Source organism: Anopheles darlingi, chromosome 2 (assembly GCF_943734745.1).
Source record: "Anopheles darlingi chromosome 2, idAnoDarlMG_H_01, whole genome shotgun sequence".
In the NCBI taxonomy this organism is placed as follows: Eukaryota; Metazoa; Arthropoda; class Insecta; order Diptera; family Culicidae; genus Anopheles; species Anopheles darlingi.
In genome coordinates, this window is record NC_064874.1 from 60933767 (window position 1) to 60958215 (window position 24449).

Here is a 24449-nt window from a genome sequence, read left to right on the forward strand (position 1 = left end):
TTTTATGGTGACAGTAACAAATCATTAATTTTTTATATCAGAACAATAACTATCAATAAACAAAGAAAAAAAAAATACTAATGTTATTCCCCATCATTTGTGCCATTTATCGAATATAGTTTGAACAAAAGTATTGGACATAACTTGAATAAAAACATCGCAGAGTTGCAATCGTTGTAACAAGTTTGTGACTTTGCAAGAGATATTGATGGTTAGCTATGCGAGGCTGCATTGTTTGTTGATGAATATCAAATTCTATTTTACGTACTCAAAAAACTTCACTACAAATAGCAATGTCACAACATTTTATTGAAACAAACATTAAACAAATAATCAGTTTAATAACTGTAGCACATGCGTTTATTTAACTTTCATCGACAGTTTCATCAACAAACACCGATCGCGTTTTTCGTCGTTCGCGTCTCACGAACTGCAAAAAGGTCACACAAACACTTCCACTCCTTCCTTGACTGCGCCCACGACTCATTGGCGAGATTCCAGGTAGAGCAGGATGCCATCGCGCGGTCGGGTAATCAGCTCGTGCATGATGGTTTGCTGTTGGCGTGTCCGGCCCGAACGGAGCCGGAAGTGGCGCAACACCCGCGACACCACGCTCTTCTCCTCGAGCAGCGCAAACTTCTGGCCAATGCAGTTCCTCGGTCCCGCACTGAACGGAATATACGCGTACGGGTGGCGCTGTTCGCTGTTTTCCGGCAGAAACCGGTCCGGATCGAAGGTTTCGGCGTCCGGGAAGTACCTGCACGGAGAAAGCAGAAACCAGTCAAGTGAACAGTTTCCCGTTTCCATCATCATTTCCGCCACTCATTTTCGCCAACGTCAACGTCGCGACTGTCAGATGCACCGGCGCGTACCTTTCATCTCGATGCACATGATAGGCGTGTATGCCGACGATGGTCCCGGACGGGATGTGATGGCCCGCCAGTTCGATGTCCTCGCTGAGTGTTCGACCGAAGAAGGAGACGGAGGGGTATAGGCGGAGCGCCTCCTTGATGCAACGCTCCAGCAATCGGAGTTCGTTCAGATCGTGCATGGTTGCCGGTCGGCTAGTGTCCTTGCCCAGTACGGATTCAATCTCCTCGTACACTCGATCCTGTATCTCCGGATGGAGCGCGAGCAGAAATAGTATCCAGCTGATGCCGGCCGTCGTCGTATCGTGGCCCTAAGGATTCGTGGAGAAGGGGGGAAATTATGACAATTAGGAATGTGCAAAACCCTGGAGCACCCCAGTGGTCGGTGTCTTTTGGAATGATTCAAGCGAAGTATCGTTTCTGACGACCACGATGACAAGTCAGCGAAAGGGAAAGACCAAAACCACAAACGACAACGAGTTGCTGAGGCGATGATTCGTAGGCAGGTATTGGTAGCTACCTCGAACCGTTCACAATAGACTCCGGAACCGGAAATGCATCCGATTATGCAAGGAAATGTGAGTATTTACGAATCGTCCTCGGAATTGCTTGGAGTTACCAGGAGGAACAACTATCAAAAGGATGGACCACTGGATGACGTAGAGCTGTGTCTCCAAACAGTGATCAGTTCCCTTTGATCAATGGCTATCGACCATTCCGCTTACATTGATGAGTACCCAACAGCGAACGAAGCTACTCGACCGCTACGCGTCTTCTTTACTGCCATCTGGCGACTCCTTGCAGAAGGAGACCAACCAACACCAACACACTACTTACCTCAAACATGAAGGTGTCCACCTCCTCCCGGACGTCCTCATCGGTTAGCAGATTGTGCGCCTGATTGCCCTGCAGCAGCACATCGAGAAATGCCAACCGATTCTTCGTCCGCCCGAAGGAGTCACCATCGGGGGAAGGTGGTTCGGCGGGCTCACCGTTGCTACGCTGCGCCAGGGCCATCTTCCGGTCCCGGATGACCTGGTTAAAAGCGAAAGAAGAGCGCAGGTAAGAAGCGTGGTCTGGAAATGGAAGACCGGTGGTCAGTCCGGAACTGGTCTGGAATGTGGAACACACTGGCAAAGAAAGAGAAAGCGAGAGAGAGAGAAAGAGCGGACGAGTGGCAGAAGTTCGTGTAGAAGTCCCCGACGGGACTTATTGTATAGCGCGGAACAACGGGTGCACCCACTGAATGGTCCGGCACCGGATGCTGGAATCCGAGTCGAAGGAATCGCAATCAAAGAGGGCGAAGTGGGTGCCGGGAAGCGCTCTTGAATGGTTTCCGGAGCGAAGGCAATATGGTGATTGCAATCTGCAGTGCATTGCAAGGTGCTTTCGGTAATTGATGGCATTACTGTGATTGCAGTGCAGTCCCGTCTCATCGAATCCTGACGTCCACGTCGCCGGACGACAAAGAGTCCACCACCAAGGAGGGGGAAAGGCGTGGACCTCGCGGTGGGGGTGGTTCCGAGGAAGGCGTCGATAAGAAACGCCATTCAAGGATGGACCGATCGGACGCTGACGGTTTGCGCTGACTCGAGACTCGGCTGCTGCTAGATGATGGGTTTGGATCGATTTGCATTCGCAAACTCCACAATGGCGTCTCCTCTACAATTAAGTAGGCTACGGGTACCGTTCCGATGCTACCGGTGTCGGCAGGCGGTTGTCTAACCAAGCATTCCAAGCAGCTGCAACTCAATGCTGTTGGATTTCAATTTGGTATTTAGGTTATTGATGGGGTTGGTATGTAAACCCACCTACTATGCGACCCAGGGCCCATGCCGAGACCCTAGAATCAATTCAATTGAAACGTTTACTGCAATAAAGTGGGCCTTAGCAGCTAGTACTGATTGATGGTTAGGAAGCAAAGGATAAGGTTATCGAATTGAAATACCATTTGGTAGAATGCAATCCCACAAGTGGGTGATAGCAATGCATTTGATTCTCACGAAAATGTCACCGAAATTAATTGATCAATTCACCGTTTGTTCGTTCGACTTTTGTTTGTGGAGTTATGGTCTGTGCTTTAACAATATGAAAACAATATGCCGCGAAGGCAGTGAATATAGGATAACTTGTATTTCAATTCAAATAGTTTAATGCTTAAATGATTTTAAATGCAGCCTTACACCATGCTCCTGGCCTTTTACGATATTTTGCTGACTTTAAAGCCGCATCCATTTAGAATCTGGACACACAAAACAGTTCATATCTCAGCCAAAAATTGACGTAAAAAGAAAAGAAAGGTGTCATTTTGCAGGTTTGTCTTATTATCTTTAATAAAAAATATTGATGAAAATTATTCATTCATTTTTTGTATGACTTTTTTAGCTTTTCCTTTGACATCACCGAAAATATTTTGCACAGTACTTTAGAACAGTCACATCATTTGCCCCCTTGTTGCACATCACCCTCATTTTAGAGGGTTTTTATACATTTCTTATATACTTTTTAAGTTTCCTTGTGATAATTGTCGAATAGAAATCAATGTAACGAAAATCCAGACATTTTTGTGGATTGATAATTTTCCCTGTGAAATCGATCTATTTGAATACCAAACATTTACGCCACACCTTCAACAAGAACAGCTATCTCAATCATGCCAAACTTACACAGGATCATTGGTGGACAAATGCAAGACAAAATCCTTTTCTGTAGCCACTCTTTTCTTGCACAAATTTCGAATGAACGTTGCCCGAATGGTGAACACATTTGATTTGTCGCCACAATGTCAAATCCCACGCCAAATCATCATATTATGGGGAAATTTATCTCCGTAAAGAATCCAAACCCTTCCTACACCATTCCACTTATGATTGGCAAAGTTTTTTTTTGCCCGTTATTTTTTGAAATGCATTTTTACGTTTGTTGTACTATCAAAATGCATGGTTTTAAATCGGTCAACACTTGTTCATACACCTTCCTAGCACGGATTTGAGCAATCAAGCTGTGCTATAGGGTTCTATTTGGCTATTTTCTGGCTTTTATGAGGTTAAAACTTCTCTTAAACATATTTGCCGAACTGTTATGACGTCTGTCGTGAGTTTTTCTTGTTGGATTCACGCTGGGAGATCCCAAGATTGTTGAATAACTTTTGTCTGCAGAATCGGGCATTTGTTACACTTTTCGGCTGTTTCATTGTGTTAAAATCAAGGTAAAAGTCCCCCAGTAACATTTGCATACGGTATTTTTAGTTAAGTTTGGAAATTTCAAGAGTTTCGCAGTTTTTCTCCAGCCAAATCGAATTTTAGTCATGAGTGTGCAGATTTTTTTTCGACTTTCGCGTTCCATCGGCGATAGCTTTTGAAGGCGTAGATCAACAGAATCTCTCAACAGAATTGCAAAGTGACCACTAGAAGCGCTGCAGTGATTACAAACGTGTGTCCAGATTCTAAATGGATGGGGCTTTATTAGGATTTACAGATGATCATTTTCGATTGATTTGAACGCAAAAAATATTGCCTGATGCATCTATGGTTATAGCTACAGCACTTCGCAAGAAAACAAGTCTCTACCCTTGGTGGCATCATAAAAACATTTTTTCTGTTGAAGCCAGTCAAACTGTTGGCGTTCTTAAGAATTTGAGAAGGTTTTTAACCGCTGTACAACGTGCAAAGAACTCTGTTCCCCGATCATGTGATAATGCTGTGCGAAACATCACGTACCATCGCTATTGTTTAATCAGCATATCAAAAGTTCAGGACGCCATTAAAGTGTACCAAAGTATTCGCCAGATCTATGAATATTTGAACTAATTCAAGATATTGTCTAACGCATTTCGTTTAGTGTTTTCAGACCACAGTGCATTTTTCAAAGGATTGTTAAATAGGTTAAATATACGATTATCGTATTTGTTAGCCGCATATTTTTGTAATACTGAATCACAATCGCAAATATACTCAAAAAGTGTTGCTGATTAAATTGGGCACCTAGTAAATGAGTAGACATTCGTCTCCAATACATACACAATAGTTTGTGTCATAAAATATTCCTATACGCACCAAGTTTATCTATTGTCATATCTTTTTTCAAAGACCATCTAAAAGCAAACATTATGGAAGTCTATTTTATAATACACTCCGTCCAGTTACTATAAGACCACCATCAGTTTGTTCCAGAAAATCTTCAAGGATCACAATTTCAAATCGAGACTTTTTATTACAATTTTCTACTCAAAAAATGAGTTATTAAACACTAATAGGAATGGATAAAATCACAGGTTGAATTTTGGCCGCATATTAAAAAAAATGAAGTGTCCAGTTAGTATAAGACCACCTTGATTTATTTTTTTTATCAGCGAAAAGAAGTAACCAAATCATCTAATTCCCGAAAATAACTATTCGTTATCAAATCTGAATGGTTTCAAAAGTGTAAAACGGGATTTGGCATGCTCTTCATAAATTTTGGTTAATTTTAGAAGCAATGACTCTCATATGTCTCTCCAAACCGTTAAAATCATCGCTTAAAGCTCACGAAATGAAGAATACTGCTTTCCCCCAGCACCCCATTTACTAATTCGAACTCAGAAGATGTTTTGCAACGGATTTTATGCTATACTGCTAGCAAATATGGCTAACAAATCAATTTTCTGATCTTTATTCGAAGCCGTAATCTTCTTTCTCTAGTAGATAAAAGCATTATTTCACTAATATGTTAACTTTTCCACACCGTTTTTGATCAAAAACGATAGCAGAGATTCTCCTTGAAACGTAGATGTGCTTTGTTAAATGGAAAAAATACAATCTTGACCCTACCGGCTGTATAAAGTTTCACCCAAACTATGCAGACACTTCATTATTCGTTAATATGCCGTCAAAATTCAACCTGTGATTTTATCCATCCCCCTTAGTGTTTAATAACTTATTTTTTGAGTAGAAAATAGTAATAAAAAGTCTCGATTTGAAATTGTGATCCTTGAAGATTTTCTGGAACAAACTGATGGTGGTCTTATAGTAACTGGACAGAGTGTATTCAGCTTCGTTGAATAAAAAACAACCATCGAAATGTAGCCCTGTACAAAACAACAGGGAAAACTTTTTGAATATTTTTAGTTTCTTATTTTTGAAGAACCTGCAAATATATTTAACACTTCCTTCCAATTAGCTTCGCTTACGCATCTTTACAGTGTTGAGTGCTACTGAAGCATTCACTGCGTATAATCCCACAACAAACAAACCGTAAACATTGACTCTGACTAGTTGTTAATACACTCTGAACATGTGACTTGTTGTACTGAGGAGCAGTTGGCCCGGTGATCAGTCTTTTAATTAATCACGACGACGATCACCTAAATGAGGGAAAATACTCAAACACGTGATGCGTTAAACCAGATTGATCAACGTGCGTTCTCACCGGGGGGTGTCTATTGTCAGTTAGCCACGTTGTACGCGTGCCCACGCCATTCGCATTACGCGATCAGTACAACACCGAAACCGCCCACCGGAACACTAGACCCTCCTCCCTCTCTTTCACTCATTCACTCACTCACCTGTCTGGTATAACCGTGAACAGTGCTCAGTGCGTGCTCGTAGCGCTTCGCGAAACGGGAACGGTTCCAAATGAAGTTCACATGCAGCCAGGGCCGAACGAGGCGCTCGAGGAACAACCGGCTTAGCCTACAAGGGGAATGGACACAACACTTGGACATTAGATTCTGCCTTTTTCTCTCTCTCGCTCTCTTTCTCTCTCTCTCTCTTTCTCTCTCTCTCTCTCTCTCTATCTCTCTACCTCTCGTAAGGCCCATAACACTCACTCGTTCACTGCATTAACGTAGACGTTCTGCTTGCCACCACTCTGCGCATTCACCTTAACGCCCATAGCGGTCTCTGCTCCGAGGATGGTTCGATGGTTCGACCAAAAAACCGGGCACCGGACATGACATGAAACGAACCACAACATTCCATTAGAGACCGTCAGTGTGTGTGTGTGTGTGTGTGTGTGCATCGAGAAGATCTCGGTATAACCGGAACATCCGGACACTCGTACATCATCGTCGTACATCCTGGCGTACCACTAACAGCAACATTACGACTGGTCGGCAATAGGCTTAACATCAGTAGGCGCCTGTGTGTCTGTGTGTGTGTGTGTGCGTGTGTGTGCGTACACGGCATTGAACGGCAGCCCACTTCGATGGAATTATCGCCATCCATCTTGCCATCTAATCACACTCACAAGGATGCCGATGGTCTTTTGCCGGGCCTTGCCCATCATCTTACCGCAAATGATGTCCAGCGCGGCGCTCGCGATGAACGGGTACACGTTGACCGGTGTGCCGGTGTTGGCGTGCGGTTCCAGGTGCCGGACCATCTCCTGTGCGTTCTCCTCGAACACATCGCAGAAGCCGTCGAGGATGTTGAAGTGGAAGGTCGGTGTGATGAGCTTACGGTGCTGGAACCATCGTTCACCTGTTGCGATATGGGTCACATAATGGGAAACAACACCGGAGATCCGGTGAGTAAGAAGGTGAGTTGTTCAAACTCGGGCTCGGGAGCTGCGCCTTTTCCGGCAAAACAGCGAGAGAGAGAGAGAGGATACCTTTGGAAGTGAGCAGTCCTTCGCCGAGCCAGTCGTGCAGAAAGCTGTACATGGTGGACTTTTCGATGTGCTTGCTCGAGCTGATGACCTGCTCCACGTATTCGGCCTTGCTGATCCGCACTTCCGGCACCATTCCGGTCCAGACGCGGTGCAGGTCCGGATAGGTTCGGGTTCGCTGATCAATCACGTAGAAAATCTCTGCCAGCGAAGCAAACGGGAAAACCGTGGGTGATAAATGATGTTACACATGATGTGTGCCGGTGTGTGTGTGTGTGTGTTGGAAACGAGTGTTCTAATAAACGTGCAGCAGCGCAGTCCTTCGGTGAAGTGTTCATTAGGTCGAAAACCTGCCAGATCGACTTCATTCACGCGTACCCTTGCACGACGCTCGCTGTTATCTAGGTCTGGAGAACTTTGAACGTAAAGCTGTAAACTCTACGCGTGGCCACTCCTCTAGGACAAGACCAACCATTCCCGGGAATATCGCCCGCAGCGGATCAGGCAATTAAACGCCAAATAAGTCCGGCCGAAGGGCTGCCCGAGATAAGCTCCATGAAATACCGCTTGAAAGGTCACTCAGGTGGGATGTGTTGAGGTTTGGGGAACGGAGGGGGGAAATGGGAAGGGATGTTAGATAAGATACTCTCCCGGGGGCTCCGTGGGGTAATTGAATCATGGGAGTAGGTCGCACACTCTGTTTGCGGACTGTCATGGGTGATGATGCTTGGTGGACCATAAAAACGGGATGACTTGCGCGTTTAACTTCTTCCACAACATACGACCCACTACTGCACTGGCCACTGGCCTGGGTGCCGGACATCGGCCGGTTTCGGTCGCACGCTTCTGCAAAGTTATTGCTGTGGAAATGTTCTGCTTGTGGTAGAAGTTTTTTTTGGGGGGAAAAACTTTGTGCTAGGTCATAGCCCTGTGTGACGCTGATTTACCACAACTTAATCTCACAGCATCGATAGAAACAGGGCGTTGGGAAATGCTGTTACAAGAGGGGTTTTGATCATTAAGATATTATGTTTTAAGTAAGTCAAGTTTAAATGTCATTAAGATTGCAGCTTCTAAATTATTTGCATTACAGGGGCCGAATGTAATGTTACTTTCTTATTCATTTACTACTACTGATTCATCAACTTATTCACAAAACAAGTAAAAAAAAAATCTGTAAATATTATATATTACTACTCTATATTTTAAAGGCGATATCTGGTGAATAAACAAACGATAAAACACAAAGGTGAATAGTAAATCGTAAGTATAAAGAATGCAGAAAGAGTTATTTTGCATCCAAAAGTAAGGTCCAAAGGTACTTTGAAACAGACTTATCATTGCTAGTGCTCCTTGGCCCTATGTTTGAGAAAGAGTGTTTATCTCTACAAGAATCGTTATCTTGTTTAAGACAATCTGTTGATCGTGGATCTTGCCCCCATTTATATCTCCTTCGGACACCCATGCTTACCGTGCGGTTTCTTCCCGAAAAACATGTACATCGTACCGACCAGCGGGTAGGCCTTCGGTCCCGGTATTTTGTCATAGATCTGACCGAGCCGCCAACGCTTCATCATCCAGTTCAGCAGCACGGCGAACGCCACAAAGATGAGCGCTCCGTGGAACATCTTGGTGAGCTCCGACATAGCGCCCAAGATCCGAACCGAGATCACACGAACGAAACAGTACGAGCGCAACGAGAGCTCGCGAAAGAAAACGGGATCGCAAAACAGGTTTTCACAACAAAAAAAACACGCACGATACCGCTACAAGGGTTATACCGGTCCAGTAGATGGTTTTGCCAAATACAGCTGATCAAACGAAGGTGTTCGTATCTGTGTCTACCAGATTTTCACACACACAAAAAAAAGGCACACTCTCGCGACACACTTCAATCCCAAACACAAAACACCTCGAGGCAAGCGAAGAACTGATACCGCGTCTGCGGCGCTTAACCGGAGATGATGATCAGTTGCACCGACTGCGATGGGCGCGCGACTGACTTTAACTATTCGATCCGAACGAGGTGCTTCTCTTGCTGCGTAACTCGCCTAGTCTCAAGCCCTCAAGCCGCTCACCACACGCACTTGTCTCGGTCTGATGAATCTGGGCCAGCACCCAGCCAACCAGCCAGTGAGTGTGAGTGAAGGTTGTGTTTCTAGACACGGAGAGCCTACGCGACCCACGATAGAGGGATTTATATGAACAAACTGCATGGCCATTATCTTGGCCTTCTTCGTGTTGATTACTGCTGCTGCTGCTGTTGTCTCTCTCAATGATAAGCAATCGATCGTTTGCTCTCGCTTCTCCGTTGGGCTACCATCTCAGGGCTCACTGGAGTGTCGTGCGATGAAACTGCTCAATGAATTCTAGCAGTTCGTTTAAATACGCGTGCAGCGTCCAATGCAATAAACCCTCCCTGGTTCTGGCATGTTACACGCTATTTCGGTAGACTTTAACGTGTAGCACGTGCGTGAACCATGCTGCTGTGTATTCTATATTTAACGGATCAATGTGAATCACAATCGACCTTTGATTGATCGTCGGTTCGGTTTTTGGCGAGTAGCACGCTTGTTCATTTTGTACAACGGAAGTGCACGTGATGTACACGGAAGATAATTGCACTTCGGACTTTGGGATTCTAATGACGTGATAGAAGCAAACGAATGTATGCAATCATGCGTTACATTTTTTAGGCGCATGCTTTAATTAGAATAATAATTATAAGTTATAGTTTAATTCCGTTTTTAAGAACTTTTAGTGATTCTTTGTTAATCTTTTCTGGGCTGTACGTTGCGCTTCGTAAGCAAATAAGAATGTTATTGAGTTTGTAAATAATTGTAGATAATTAAGTAACCAAGAAAGTTAATAATTCCTTTTGACACTACTCCATTCTTTAGTTTTCCAACATTCTGCTTCGTTTTTTTCTAGTTTGGAATTGGAATATTTTGTCATTGATCAATTCATCTTTCGTATCGCTGGTATCGATTCATTGTGATGGTAATTTAGAAAAAGGAATACCTAAGCGATATGCCACCTATAGATTACAAGAACTGTACTGAAGTTCTTTCCTAGAAATAATTGCTACTATATTTAAGTGTGTGAAAAAAATGAATTTCAATTGTTTGTTGCATTTAGATTTAAGGTTGTTTTAGGTGATCAACTTTTACTGGATTTGCAATGGTTTCCTCAGTTTTGAAGAATTTTGTGCGAATTAAATTACTATAGAGAAATTTACGGTAGAATAAAACATAACTAATTTTGCTCTGGAGATATTGGGGAAATTATTTTGAAGGCTAATAAAGGATCAACTATTACTTTTCATTTTTAATTAAATTCAGAGGAACAGGACCTCATCAGCATTCTTTGCGCACAAACTAATAATCTCCTCGATACTGCAAAAAATGACGAATTACATCTGACGTTTGCAGTAGGAATAAAAACTACACATACAACTATTATGTCAACATTTGCCTCTCTCAGACCATACATTTAAGAGAATTAATGAACCGGAAACATTCACCATTCCGAGATCCGACCCCATCAGCCGGAACTACCTCGGACCGTTGCGTAAGAGATTACTCAGAAGCAATGGCCAACGACATGGCCGGAACATGCAACCATGGCTTTTCACTGGGAAAGTGTTTTTCAACCACTTACATCACCCTTCATTGCGTTTGGCCGCCCCGCAACCAACCCAACCAGCAACACTCCCAAAGAACTCTCCGAGTGTGATGGAGGACGGTTCAAAAACATTAAATTTGATTATCCCTCTCCAACGGACGGCAGAAAGCGGCTCGCAAAAGCATCGAGCAACACAATTCGCACACCCTTCAGGGGGAGGGGGTTGAAATGTGAGTGGGTGGAGGGCGGGTGTCGACTGAGCGCAAAGGTTAATTATGCACACACCATTAACCCCTGCGTGTGTTGGGAAGCATGTTTTTACAACCATAACCAGCTGTCAAGCACTATTTTCTCGGGAAACGAGAGAGAGGAACGAGAGTCGACGAATGATCACAAATGGATGCGTATGACTAAAGCACACACACACACACACGAGTCCATCCCTGGGACAGAGAACTGTTTGAGTTCTACTGCTGCTAATGCTGCTAATGCTTGCTCAGCAACTTTCGGTCACCTTTGGCTATCGAAGGGTGGTACGAACCACACAAACCTACTCCTCCCCATTCGACATTTGTCAGCCTCCAGGCCTAGTAATGGCCTCGCCAGGCTACGTGGTCGTCTATAAACCAAACCCAAAATCCGTCCAAAAAAGGGGTCGAAAGGTGATGGAACAAAACAAATTTTACACAAAACCTTCTTCGCTTCGCTTTGCGGTAACGATCAACGTTTGTGATGCTGAATGGAATGGAGAGCATTGGAGAGGGCATCGTTCAACTTCTGACTCGAAATCGAGCAACAAAATCGGACAACCGGACAGTAGGTGAACCACAAAACAGGAAACCAGTACCAGGAAAGAATCTCTTCGTTCACAATTCGTTTCCGCAAACAAGCACACATACACGCACACACACATACACAATACAATACTCACTCCTGACGTGACGCCACGTGCTGGTCCCTAGAGTAGGTCCAAGATACCTTGGGATAGCTGGGAGGCAAACACTCGGCTAGAAAAATCACTGCAACTGAAGCAAATCAAACTCAAAAATCATATTACCGCTACTCAGCAGTACAATCAAAGAGAGCGCGCGCGAGAGAGAGAGAGAGAGAGAGAAGAGAGAGAGAGAGAAGAGAGAGAGAGAGAAGAGAGAGAGGGACGAAGGAAAGAAGCCAGCTGCCTTGTATTTCCCTTGGCGAAAGCGGCAGGAGCAAGCAACAACGCTTCCGGGCGCTCCAGGGATTCCCGGACCGGCCACGGCGCTTAGCTTCGGGATCATTTCGTTCTAAAATGGCGGTTTATTAAATTCATACTCGACTGGTTTCGAAGAACGGTGGTGAGGCTTCGAACGATCCTGCCTCTCCAGCGCCCCACTCTGTGGCTCATTGTTTCGTCTCCGTCGTCCTTCGTCCTTGTCCGTGAGACTTTCAGACGTCCTCGGGGAGACCAGTTCGGGGTCTTGCGTGTTGGATACGAAGCGAAACTAACAAGTGAACCACCTGGACATACTCTGTTCCACCCCCCAAAATGTGGCACACACACACACACATGGCGTACAACTCGTACTTACCGCGGTTGTCCGCATTCGGTGGCCACGACGGTGTTGTACGGTGTTAATATTGCTACAAAGTACCGCATACCGTGGCAAACGAACCGTGATCCTTCGTCAAATCCTCGGCATTCATGCCAGCAGGTGGAAGAGAGAGAGAGAGAGAGAGAGAGAGAGAGAGAGAGAAAGAGAGAAAGAGAAAGAGGAAGACAGAGAGAGAGAAGGAACCTTCACCATCCCTGAGGGGTGCCGAGAATCGTAAAAATGTTCCAATTTTGAGATCCCGTCGAAAAGGTAAGGTAAGGAAGGAACGTGAAAGGGTGGGTTGGGGGGGGGAGTGTGCAGAGACTGGAGGGAGTTGTATCGCCGCAGCTGTGGGTGGCATGATGAAAAGGAAACAAATCTAAAGCTTTTTTATCGTTACGAGCCGCTCTCTCTTTCTTACTCTCTTTTTCTCCCTTTTCCCAGGTCCGCAACATGACAGACGATGTAAGACGTCGGTCGGTGGATGCTCTGCAACAGGCTCTGCGGCTTCCCCGCGCTTCCCGTAAGCAGCATCCTTCTTTCACGACATGCATCTTGACGCTGCCGACGAGAATGTTGAGGAAGCATGGCGGCCACGGTACTCTAATGGTATTTTGCAGCAGCTCATCGTCACCTACCTACGTCGTGGTTGGTCGTTGCACTGCGGCACCGCTTTTGGCGAGGCTTCAAAATGGGAGCAACCAACGGGGGTGAGACAGCATAAAATATATAAACTCACACTCACATCACAGGAAGACGGAAGTAAAAGCACTTCGCCTTCCTCAGACCTGTGTGTAACGGCATAATCAAACCGCTCGGTGAGTCCCCCCGTCCGTGACCGTGGCCACCGACGCCGCCACCCGTTTTGAAGAAGTTTTTGAAGATCTCGCGTACCATAAATGTTCCAATCTAAATGCAGTCTCACGTACAATCAATGTTTAATTAGCGTAAACTAATTGCCCGTAAAGCACCCGCCCCGCAGTCGCAGCCGTGGCGCACGTTGGGCCGTATGCATCATCGTACTGGCGTTGCGGTGACTCAGGTGGCCACCTCCCGAATGCTTCTCCCGTGTACGGTTATGCTCTTTTCGGTTCGTTTGTGCGAGATAAAAGACAAATTGTCCATCATAGCGGCAGGGGTGGGGGAGTGGGTGTTGCAGGTACTGATCAGTGGTACATGGGGCATGGCCGAGGTGACTATGTACGCCATGTTCTAATGTATGGTAGACTTGTGCTAATATGATCCTTGCGCTTCGGTTGTAATTTATGATTTTTCAGTTCATTTTTCGGTCGTCGGTGTATCCGTGATAACTGGAGCACATTTAGTGGTAAGTATGATACCCACAAACACTCGTACCTGCCATTGAAATGGTGTGAGTGAGTGAGTGTTCGAATGGTAATAAAGCTAATACGATTTAAAAAGGGGGGCATTTGTAAGGCATTATTTATTCGAAATATTTTCGTTGGCGAGAAAAATAATGAATCACTTATCATTTATCTATACTGATTAAATTTTATCACTTTTCTAACGGTAACAGAAAATACAAAATTTAAACAAGATCAATTATTATACTCTATCACACAATTTAATCGAATGAATCGATACCGGATTTAAAAGAAAAACCCAACAACCAACCAGCTGAAACCGAACAAAACAAAAACATTTTTAACCCAAACTTTAATTTTTTGTTTAACGCAGTACTTTGTACATTGAAACCGTCAAACCTTAAAAAAAATAAAACGGTTGTTGTTACATAAAATCACTATAAACTATGCTAATATGAAATTGTGTTATTACTTTACAGCTTGCAACGTAAACAGTTTGTATTAATTTTCGCTTTTTTGTTGAGATTAACACTCTAAATTACTTAGAGCGCCCTGGAGTGATAGCAATATTGATATTGCTTTTTATTGATCTAGTACTTGTTGTTTCAACCATTTATTTATTCTTTTTTTTCTTAATCATACAGGCTTTAAACCTGTTGGTTCTTTCGCCTGTTTGAATCATTGTGAATGTTTTATTTCGCTGGTTAGATTTTTTGTATTCACCGTCTGTATCGTGCCAAGGTGTGATGTATCAACGATTACATGTTAGAGTGACAATTACCGAGGCAATTACAAGCCGGACTATGAGGGTGCACTTATCTTGATGTTGCCATATATGCTTATAAGGATTACAATGGTGCATTTAGATTTTAAAGCAACTGTAAAGAGTCGAAATTAACGCGAGTGTTCACAGGATTTAGCAGTATCCCTTTATTCTCTTTGACGGCAAGAAAAAAACTTTAAAGAACATACTGTCTTTGCTCGCTTCACATTTTCGACTGTCTGTTCTTCCCGCCGAATCATTATTCGTTACTCGCGATCCTCTCTATTCTCTCTCTATTCCTTTGCTAATGCTATTTTCCTTAGTTGGTATATTCTTCCTTAGAGGGCACTGCTTTTTATAGTTCTTGTGACCGTGGCACCGGTGAAGGGGTACCGCTTAATATCTAACAGCAACGAATGGATGTTTTATTTGTTTATCAAGCTATTCAACTTTTAAATTAGTACCAAGCATTTTTTACCTTTTTACATTAGTTTTATGTATATACAATTTTGTCAGAACTATAATAAACATACACTATCCAACGATGAATCATCGGAGATATGCTTTCCAGCCACGTCCAAAAGAATGCTATCAAAAATTATCCTATAATTGATTTGATTTGGGTCTAAACTATTTCGTATCCTATGCTCCAGTGCATTGCATTGATCGTTTTCTTATCGATACAGCGAAATCAGCAAACATTTCATCAAATAGAAACGTTGGAAAGGAGGAAGATGTAATCGTCCCACAAGCAGCCCTTGATCGGAACAAATTTTTAATCAAAACAAACTTCCGCCTGAAGGGCAACTCCAAAAAATACCGAACGATATCCCTGGCCAGCCACTCTGGCGCAAGAAGCACCATTCCAACATTCAGCTAATTCTCTTTCTCTCTCTCTCTCTCTCTCTCTCTCTCTCTCTCTCTCTCTCTCTCTCTCTCTCTCTCTCTCTCTCTCTCTGCTTCCACAAAACTGGTTCTCACTCCACTACAAGCTCGCAAATGTGCAGCAACAACATCGACAGTGGTCGCCTCTGCCTCGAATTTCGTACCGGAAGGCAATGTAATTCAATTTGTTACAACCAATCGACCACCCAAAGGCCGGACGGAGTGTTTACTGGTACTGGGGGCTTTACACTTCACACCAGCCAAACACACGAGCTGCATCGAGCTGCAACTGACCATCCCAGCAAGCAAATAGAAAACACATTTTTCATTGAAGCTTCTCCACTCTGCCAAGGCGTACACTCGGCGCATTACACTCCCCCCCCGGGGGGGTGTACTTTCTCCAAGTACACCGAGCTTCCGGAGCTTCCGGTGCAGCGGTCCGAGGCGGCGGTCACTCGGAATCGAAAAGTTGGTTTCATTCAGCCGGACCACCATCACCGGTGGGAGCAGGTAATTCATTGCGAGTGGCTCCTGCAGCTGCCGGGGGTCAGCCACATTGGTGCAATGATTGTTATTTATTTTATTAACTTCAGCCTGATTTCCACATTCATTTCTATTTCCTCGACCCCCAACCGGTACGTGCGGTCTCTGCATCCGATGCATGATACTCTTCTAGCGACTAGTCTGCTGGCCCCACGGATACCGGAAGAGAGAGAGAGAGAGAGAGAGAGAGAGAGAGAGAGAGAGAGAGAGAGAGAGAGACCACCGGGGGTGATGCCAAAGGGTGCAAGAGAAAACTTTCTCAACCGGACCTAGACATCCGAATGAAAGGAGTTTCCTGTTTGAAAAAGCACGAATCGTGTGCCTGTATGTGTGTGTATGTGTGTAGGATAAGCATTTCGTATTACTGGCACTAAATTGCATCCTTGCCGATTGAGTGAGAAGTGGCCAAGCGAAGAACTGGCGTCCCAGAGTACCGGAGTAATGTTCCGGAAGCGTTGAACTGTTGGGCCTTGCTATGGGCCAGAGGAACTTCAGATTCGTCTGAACGTCCAGGATGTTTCACTTTTATTAGATCGTCTGCTCCAATGCCAGATGAGCATATTGGTAACAGTGACAGGCCCGTTACAGCAGATAAGTCTCTCTCTCACTCTCTCTCTCTCTCTCTCTCTCTCTCTCTCTCTCTCTCTCTTTCTCTCGCATTTTTCTATCGCTTTCAAGTGAAGCGTTCAATGTCGAAACTTGTGTACCCTTTGACTGTGCTCGGCGCAGCATAAATTTGGCCAATTTTTTAATCTTCATCCCCCCTTTTCGGATAAGCACGGCATCGTACTTTGTTGAATAAAGATAAAAGGAATAGCAATAGATGGTATTTTAATTTCAAAAATACAATCAATAGCTCCCCAATGCAATCCCCAGTATTGGTGCCACCTTTGATGCAATCGCACTGGCAGAAAAGGCATAAAATTAATTAATGCCTCGCAAATGCTGCGTAGCGAATGTAAAATGAGATCCCAAAAAATTCCCCCGCGGCCATAACGAACGATAACGGCTGATCGACGTGAGAGGATGCGTTTCCAAGATACATTTGCATTTGCGTCCCGGTTCATCAAAGGGAACGGTCCCGGAATGGGCATATTGCAGTTGAATTCCCGCGGGGCTGTTCCGGTTTGCGTGTGGATAATAAATAATGCTTTGCTTTGTGCTCATCGCCCCGTTCCCACTTAAAACAGAATAAAAATTCGTTGCATTCTCTCGCAGCTGGTAGGAGTTTCAGTGTTTCGCGGAACTCATCATCTGCTCGTCTGTTCGATTTCGGTTCCATTTGATGGGAATGCATTAATCGAATTTCATTTTTAAACATGTTTGATTAAGTAATTTGACAGCACACGACCCGAATTTCACTGGAATTTAATGATTGCTGCGTTTCTCGGACCCCATGGGAATTATCCGACTGTAATTGATCTCTTGGAAGTGGAAAACAAAGGCGGAAAATGTGTTGCTCCGATTTTACACCGTCAGGCGTAGCATGGTATGCATCTGGGAGATGAAGCCATCTACTTTACATGTAACACATACCTTTATGCACACCAAGTGCCTCTATGTGTTGACGTCCACAGTGTGTGGTTCCAGGAGCTTCACATCAAGTGTTGGCGGCCGGTCAGCGGATATCAAGGTGCGGATAACCTATACCGAAGAGTGGATCATTGTTTGTTGTTGTTGTGCATTTCCGGAGAAATCATTTCAACAGGTTGTCATTCTACTCATGTTCTCCATGGTCATGAAGGGAAGCTGTATTCGTGGAACTAACGCAGTATTGGCTATGGACTTCATGATTCCGCTAGACCATCTCAGTAGCTCGTGCAGCATCTCCAATTCTCGGAACGACGCAGTATGAATACTGCATGGAATGTAATTAATTTGCTTCGCTTTGCTGAATCCAGACCCAACTGCTGCAGCATTGCACGGAAACGGTTTTGTTGGTGCGTTGCTTCCACCTCAGAAACCATCAAACGATAGCCGTTTGCGATATTCCAACTGGTTGATGCACTCGTTTCGGTTAACGCTCTCTTACTCGATCACCTCGAACTGGTTGGAGATTCATGGACAAAGGCTTTCCAGCCAACCCCTGAACGCATCTTCGAAGGTCGAGATTGTGACAGTTCCGTCAGTGACGCTGGTCGTTGCTAAGCTTCTTGAATTCGAGCGGTCGATGTGTGGTCGATGCAAATAGCATTATATGGTGCACAGAAACATTGTTCAATCTCGAGGAAATGTCTTACAACCTGTTCATCCAACAGGAATGCCTGCAGTGAGCCTATGATATTCTTCCCTAGGTATATTCCTGTTTCTACATTTTCAACAAGTTCATTTTCTACAGTCAGTTATGGACTTCTTGGAACTATAGCGGACTCCTTCCTTGTTCCAAGACAGTCCTCAAAGCTCGTCTGGTGATTGAAATCGTTTTCCCCAAGGAATACATACCAAGCATCGCTCAGAATTCAGGACGGACCTAGTTCAGTTCCGGTTGCTCAGAGAGTCCTGCACACCGCACACTGCCGCAACCAGTCACTGTCAGTGACAAAAAACGGACAGCAATCGCTTGATCCCGACTCACTCATCCGGCTGGATCCAGCAGCAGCATACAAGCTGCTTCATTTATCAATCATCACGTAACTGCCAACTGGTCCAGCGATGAAGATGAAGGGTACACCCGTGTATCGGTAACCCGCGGAACAAGCTTTAGCACTAAGTCCGGCCCCAGGTGCCAGGTTCTGTATGTCGAACATCACAGATCCACGGGCACAGTTGGATCACCGTCGGGTTGTAAATAGCGTGTCGTGCGCTCGCGCGTATGTAGCTGACATCGCCAGCAAAGCTCAAGCGGATTTGTGCCCGACTTATGCAATGTAAATCCTGACCATTTTTCGTCGCTTCGGTTTGGAAGACCGCGTCCAGTTTGATTGAACATCTTCTCCGAGTTCGAGAGTCCAAGGGATCGAACAACGGCATGTTGCTCGTTAATTTCACGTTCAATCCGACAGCAAATTGACCGAGACCACGGACCAGATTTCTAACTGACAAACATCTTCCTCTTCCCCTCATGGACCATAAGGGGATGGTGCGATGCACTCGCTGTGGACGAACTGGATGGACCATGACAAGCCATCGTTCAAGTGCCAAGCAAGCTCAGCAGATCTCTGGATGGTGCTGCTGGCCATGGTGCGATGGTTTATGTCCACCAACGGCAACCAACTTGTCCATCAGCGCGCTTGACATGGTGGCGCCGCATGCGTTTATGCCACAGGACACACTCTACACACGAAGAGAGTATCCTTTCTATGCAAAGCAGTGCAAACGGGGTCCCTGGAACCTTCACCTATGCACAGCATTGCACTGACGCAGAAAGCGAGAGAGAGAGAGAGAGACCATAAAATATGGTGCGGATGTTACGCGAGGATCGTTTATCCCTTTTGTGTTGGTTGGCCTCATCTACCCTCGACCCACGCGTTGAATGACAGCAAAAAACGGGAGCAAAAACCCAAAGTAAAAACCTAAACCGCACCGCACCGGAAACGACAAACGACGATAGAAGGAGAGAGAGAGACAGAGAGCGAAAAAACACCGAACGCAGCATATGTTCGCGATGCACAAGCGCAGGAAGCGAGGAGCTTTCGGAAGGAGGACAAGCAGCCAGCAAAAAAGGCGTAAAAATGGGGTGTTGGGGCCGCTCGGTGTCGGGTTGGCGTGTTTCGCTTTAGCGCGCGATGTGATCCGGTGTCCACATCTCACCAGGTCGCGCACACCAGGGAATAGGTCAATCAGTCCGAAACCACCTCCTATTGGGGAGAGGGTAGAGTAGTTGTTTCCGGTCCGGTGTGGGTGACTGTTGCGTTTTAGTTTTGCTGAATATTTATTTATTTGCTCCGCTCCCTCGCTTCACCTTCGCCGGACCGTCATTCTGATTTTTTGATGAGCAAATCACTTCGCGGCCTTCACCGGACAGTTCTGTCGATTCACCTAATTCGTCCTTCCGCGTGTGAAGGCCACGTTGCGATCCAATCGCAATGCTGTCACTCGGCTGTCACTTCGCTTCGACGGGCTGTTGTAGTACCTTAGGCATCGTCGGTCGTTAAATGTGAGATGTGGAAATGAAATTATGCTAAACTCTGGCCGTTAGTCCCTTACTTCGAAAGTCTTTGCTAGTGTACGCTCAGCAGTAGTAGTAGTAGTAGTAGTAGTAGTAGTAGTATTAGTGTGGTGAACTGTTACATCCGACTTCTTATTACTTATCTGATTACCTTAAGTCTCAGCACGGGACAGTTGTACGTCATTATTAGTATGGACGACGCATCTATCCGGCGCTGATCAGAATAAAGTTTTAAGACCCAAAAGTTAGCCGAAAATGGTTTAAAAAACTTTGCTGCAAACGAATATTCCAAACCATTCGCTGGTGGCGATGCAGCGACGTTAATCCGATCACCGCGAGCAACGCGATGATTTGTGCACAAATAGCGCTACCAGTCTACCGGTGCTTTAACTCCACTGCCAGAACCAATGGTTGGGTTGCAGCATCGACAACAGGGGGAAAACTTTTGCCTCCACTCCCGTGTACCATCCGCTGTTTTATGCTGCGTCGTGTACCGTAAAAGTTAACCGTTGAAATTTGTTGCATAAATTTATCAGCAAAAAAAAAATCAGCGTCGCGCGAAATGTTACGAAGCATAAGAAAAACAAATTCACACCCCCCTCCCTTGACGAGGGTGTCGGGTGGTGGGTGGTGCTCTTTCCACAATGAAATTTTGTCATTTATAGTACCTCGCGGCCAGTTATAAAGCAAGGGAGTGTGACGAGCGTGTGTTTGAGAGAGAGGAAGGAGAGCAGAGCAGCACGATAAATATTCAAATTAGCCGTGACGAAATTACCGAACCAAGAATAATGTATGCATTCTACAAGTGAGGCGCTGTCACGATTCGCTTCATTCGCTCCTCTCGAACCCATGCCATCGTACTCATTTGGCACCGGGAGTTGCGCTTAAATGCTCGCTCGCTATGCTCGCTGGTCGAATGGTGGTATGTTTTTATTTTCGTTAAATGATGCGTTCTGTATGCGCGATCAGTCACCGTGTAGAGAAGAAAGGGGAAGAGAAGAGGATTTTTCCGCTCGCCGATGATTGATCGAACGTGTGGAATGCGATGCTTTGTTTTGTGTCTTTGGAAAACGTGAAAATTACGTTAACAGGTAACAGGGCATTCACTTGGCCAATGCAAAGTTCGTGTCATTTCGTGCTCGCCGGGGGCAACGGTTTGGAATGGCATTTTGATTCAATTGAGTGCCGGCGACACAAAATGTCCGGCGGCTAAGAGATGGGTAGCCACATTCGCACATTCAATTGAGTGAAATGGGAAATGTTGTGAACGGGTGTTTCGATAATATGAGGAAATCCTCAGATGTACAATGACGAACACAACAGCATTTTGAAAACTGAAAAGAATTAAAAGGAATGGTCAAAATAGAAATATTTCAACATAATTCATAGGTAGATGTTTCGAAAACAAAATCCATTCCATAAAATACGTTGCTCAATAATATTTTTTTAAAAATGAATTCCTATGAAATGGTTTCGATAAAATCCATTGGAAAATTGTTGTATCGATCACGCGTTCCACGCGTTCTATTCCACGCGAGCTATTATTCAATTTTGAAAAAGGCTCATGGACATGGACACATCATTCGTTGATTCAAATGAATTGGAATTTATAACAAGCGTTTCGATTGCTGCATACTTGTTCCAATTTCTCGCAACACATCATATGTGATGCTAAATATTCGTGTGTAGTTTGTATTAAGCAAGTTGGCTTGCTATCTAGAACGAATATTAAAATAATCCGAATCAAATATCCCAAATTCATTCGATGGATGGAAGGAATCGCAGGAATTCAGAAAAGTTACTGTAAAATCGCGTAATAAAGAAGCTTTCGAAAGAACCAAAAACAAATTACGTGCATGAAATGCAGTAGAAGGTGTTTACAGTAGCCATAAACCGGATTGCCAATAGTTTACATGGGAAAACACTATTCCCATGACGGAATATGGACGTAGCTGAATAAAACAACAAATCCTGAATTGGTCGCATTAACAATCATATGGCTACATCATTCAATGATAGTGATCAATGGAACAAGCATAAATAAACAAGATTATTGATGGAGTAAGAAAATTGTAGTAAAAGAAAACTTACATTTCTTTTAACAAAAAAAAAATTATGAGTCGTTCAAATTATTTGTGACAACATCAAACAATGGTCCCTTAGAGCAATCGAGGAATGGAAGTAAAGCGTCGCTTTAAATGTACGACAAAAACATAAATTCAAACATAAACAACCACCAACAATTCTGCTACTAATATTATTTACAACAATATAGTTTAAGCGTCTTCTAGTGGTTGATAATGGTATGAATGATAATGCTTTCTTTTATGAAACTTATTATTTTAACCTGCCACTAGTTTCATAGTATTGACCGACTGTTCGATTGCACCGTTGGCTTACGGATACTTTTCATTTTTAATTGTAGCAATGACCCACTTTCCAGCTATTCGGAAATATTTAATGCTCCAGATTCATGAAAATGACCATCACTGCAACCCAAGTGCTACCATGCAATGCTATGCAATTGCAGTCCCTCGCTGTCCGCGAACTTGAGCACTTTGCAACAATTTAGCTTCACCATTTGCTGCTGCTGTGCTCGAACCGAAAAGGCAAACGGTAAATGGTGGCCACTATCGAACTCGGCCCGCGATCCCAGAAGAGAATTTTGCTTAACCTCTCCTCATCCCTGCCGTCGCTGCAGTTTTCCAGACCATCCCGAAGGCGAATTCAGGCGAAAGATAGAAAAGATTGAGTGCTTCGCCCTCTTTTGCGCAGCGAGCAGCGTGGTTGTCGTCGGTTAGTGTTCGGAGCATCCGGGGGGATTAAGTAAAAATTAAAACAAGCAAAAATGGACCTAAAATAATAACCACCCATCTTGTCCGTGGTTCTGTCTCTCTCTCTTCCTCTCTGGAGAAATAAAAGATCGAAGAGCATTGCAAACGGTGGAAAAGAAAAAAAAACAGCAGAGATTGAGGCGCTAATACTCGCGTCCAAGGGTTTCGAACCGTTTTTACCCTCATTTCCGCGGGGTCCTTCAGGAACTCTCGGGGCGATGCAGACACTGCAATTGACTTGACTTAAACTTGACTTCTTCCTTTGGCCATTGGCCATAAATTACCAACAAGAGCTGATAATTGAAAATGTACACCCGACCCCTTCGGGGGGCCCCTTCTCGTACCCAGTATGAGGTCGATAGCGTGGATAGGTTCGCGCGCGGCACTTTTTCGTCGAAACTGTATCGACATTGCTGCAGTCCTGGCGTTTATCCGGTCTGCAGGAGTTTAAAAAAACGGACGAAAAAAAATGTGCTGACTATGAGGAGCTTTGTCTATTTAGCGCGGGAGTTTCGTGGAAGAAATACGATGTACACTTAAAAGCTCAGGAGCTGTTGGGATGAAACCAGCTGGTACATTATTTACCCCAGCTAGCATTTACGCTCGTGAAGAATTTTAACGCAAAGTTTTTAGCACACTTTCATCTCCTGCTCAATACCTTGCACTCTTTCAATTAAAGGCCCTTCTCGAGGGGGTCGAGGGCAAAATGGAAACGTCCTTCTGCGTTCGATGAACGATGGTCGCGAAAAGGACGCGACAGATCCAATCGGAAGCATGTAGGATGAGCAAAATTCAAAATGATCGTTAATTGCAATTCGTTGGCGCAGAGCCATGGCGATCGACAGGAGGAGGTAAAGTGAGGGACAAAAAAGAGTAGATAGCAAATTGAGTCCTCCTCCATTTTTTTTTACTGTAGTTTACCTTTCGCGAGTTCAATGGAGTGTGGAAAGAGAAAGAGAGATGGAACCCGACACGGCATCTCACGATTGCCCGGTATGCGACGCCCGGAGCCATAAATTTTCTTTACTTTCTTCACTCAAGAAGCTCCATCAGAGCGGCCAGCTGGAAAGTCGTTTGCGAAAGGGAATCGGGTTTGAGTGTGATAAATGATCGCGTGTTTGCACTTTATTTGTTCCTTCTTTTCTCCCATTCTGTATCCGTCGCGTGTGGATGTTGCGCCCAAAGAATTGATGAAGTTTTCGTTCGATGAAACTTGATGGAATTTGAAACAATGTACTCCGTCCGCTGGATAATGGAGCTAGAGTGTGTAAGTGATAATGGAACTAGTAAGGAACCATCAAAATGTTAATTTCATGCGTCGGATACGCAATCAAGTGTGTGG

The 24449-nt window shown here is 44.6% G+C and overlaps 1 protein-coding gene across 1 annotated transcript; it reads right to left on the reverse strand.

Annotated features, from left to right (window-relative positions):
• Positions 1-281: 281 nt before the first annotated feature.
• On the reverse strand, positions 282-9580 carry LOC125948051 (cytochrome P450 4C1-like). The gene is made up of 8 exons (XM_049673690.1): positions 8926-9580; positions 7458-7655; positions 7139-7327; positions 6676-6748; positions 6412-6538; positions 1707-1904; positions 873-1180; positions 282-757 (listed from the first exon to the last, which is right to left on the reverse strand). The coding sequence occupies exons 1-8, from the start codon at positions 9098-9100 to the stop codon at positions 484-486; spliced, it is 1542 nt and encodes a 513-aa protein (XP_049529647.1). The 5' UTR covers positions 9101-9580; the 3' UTR covers positions 282-483.
• Between the last annotated feature and the right edge of the window lie 14869 nt (positions 9581-24449).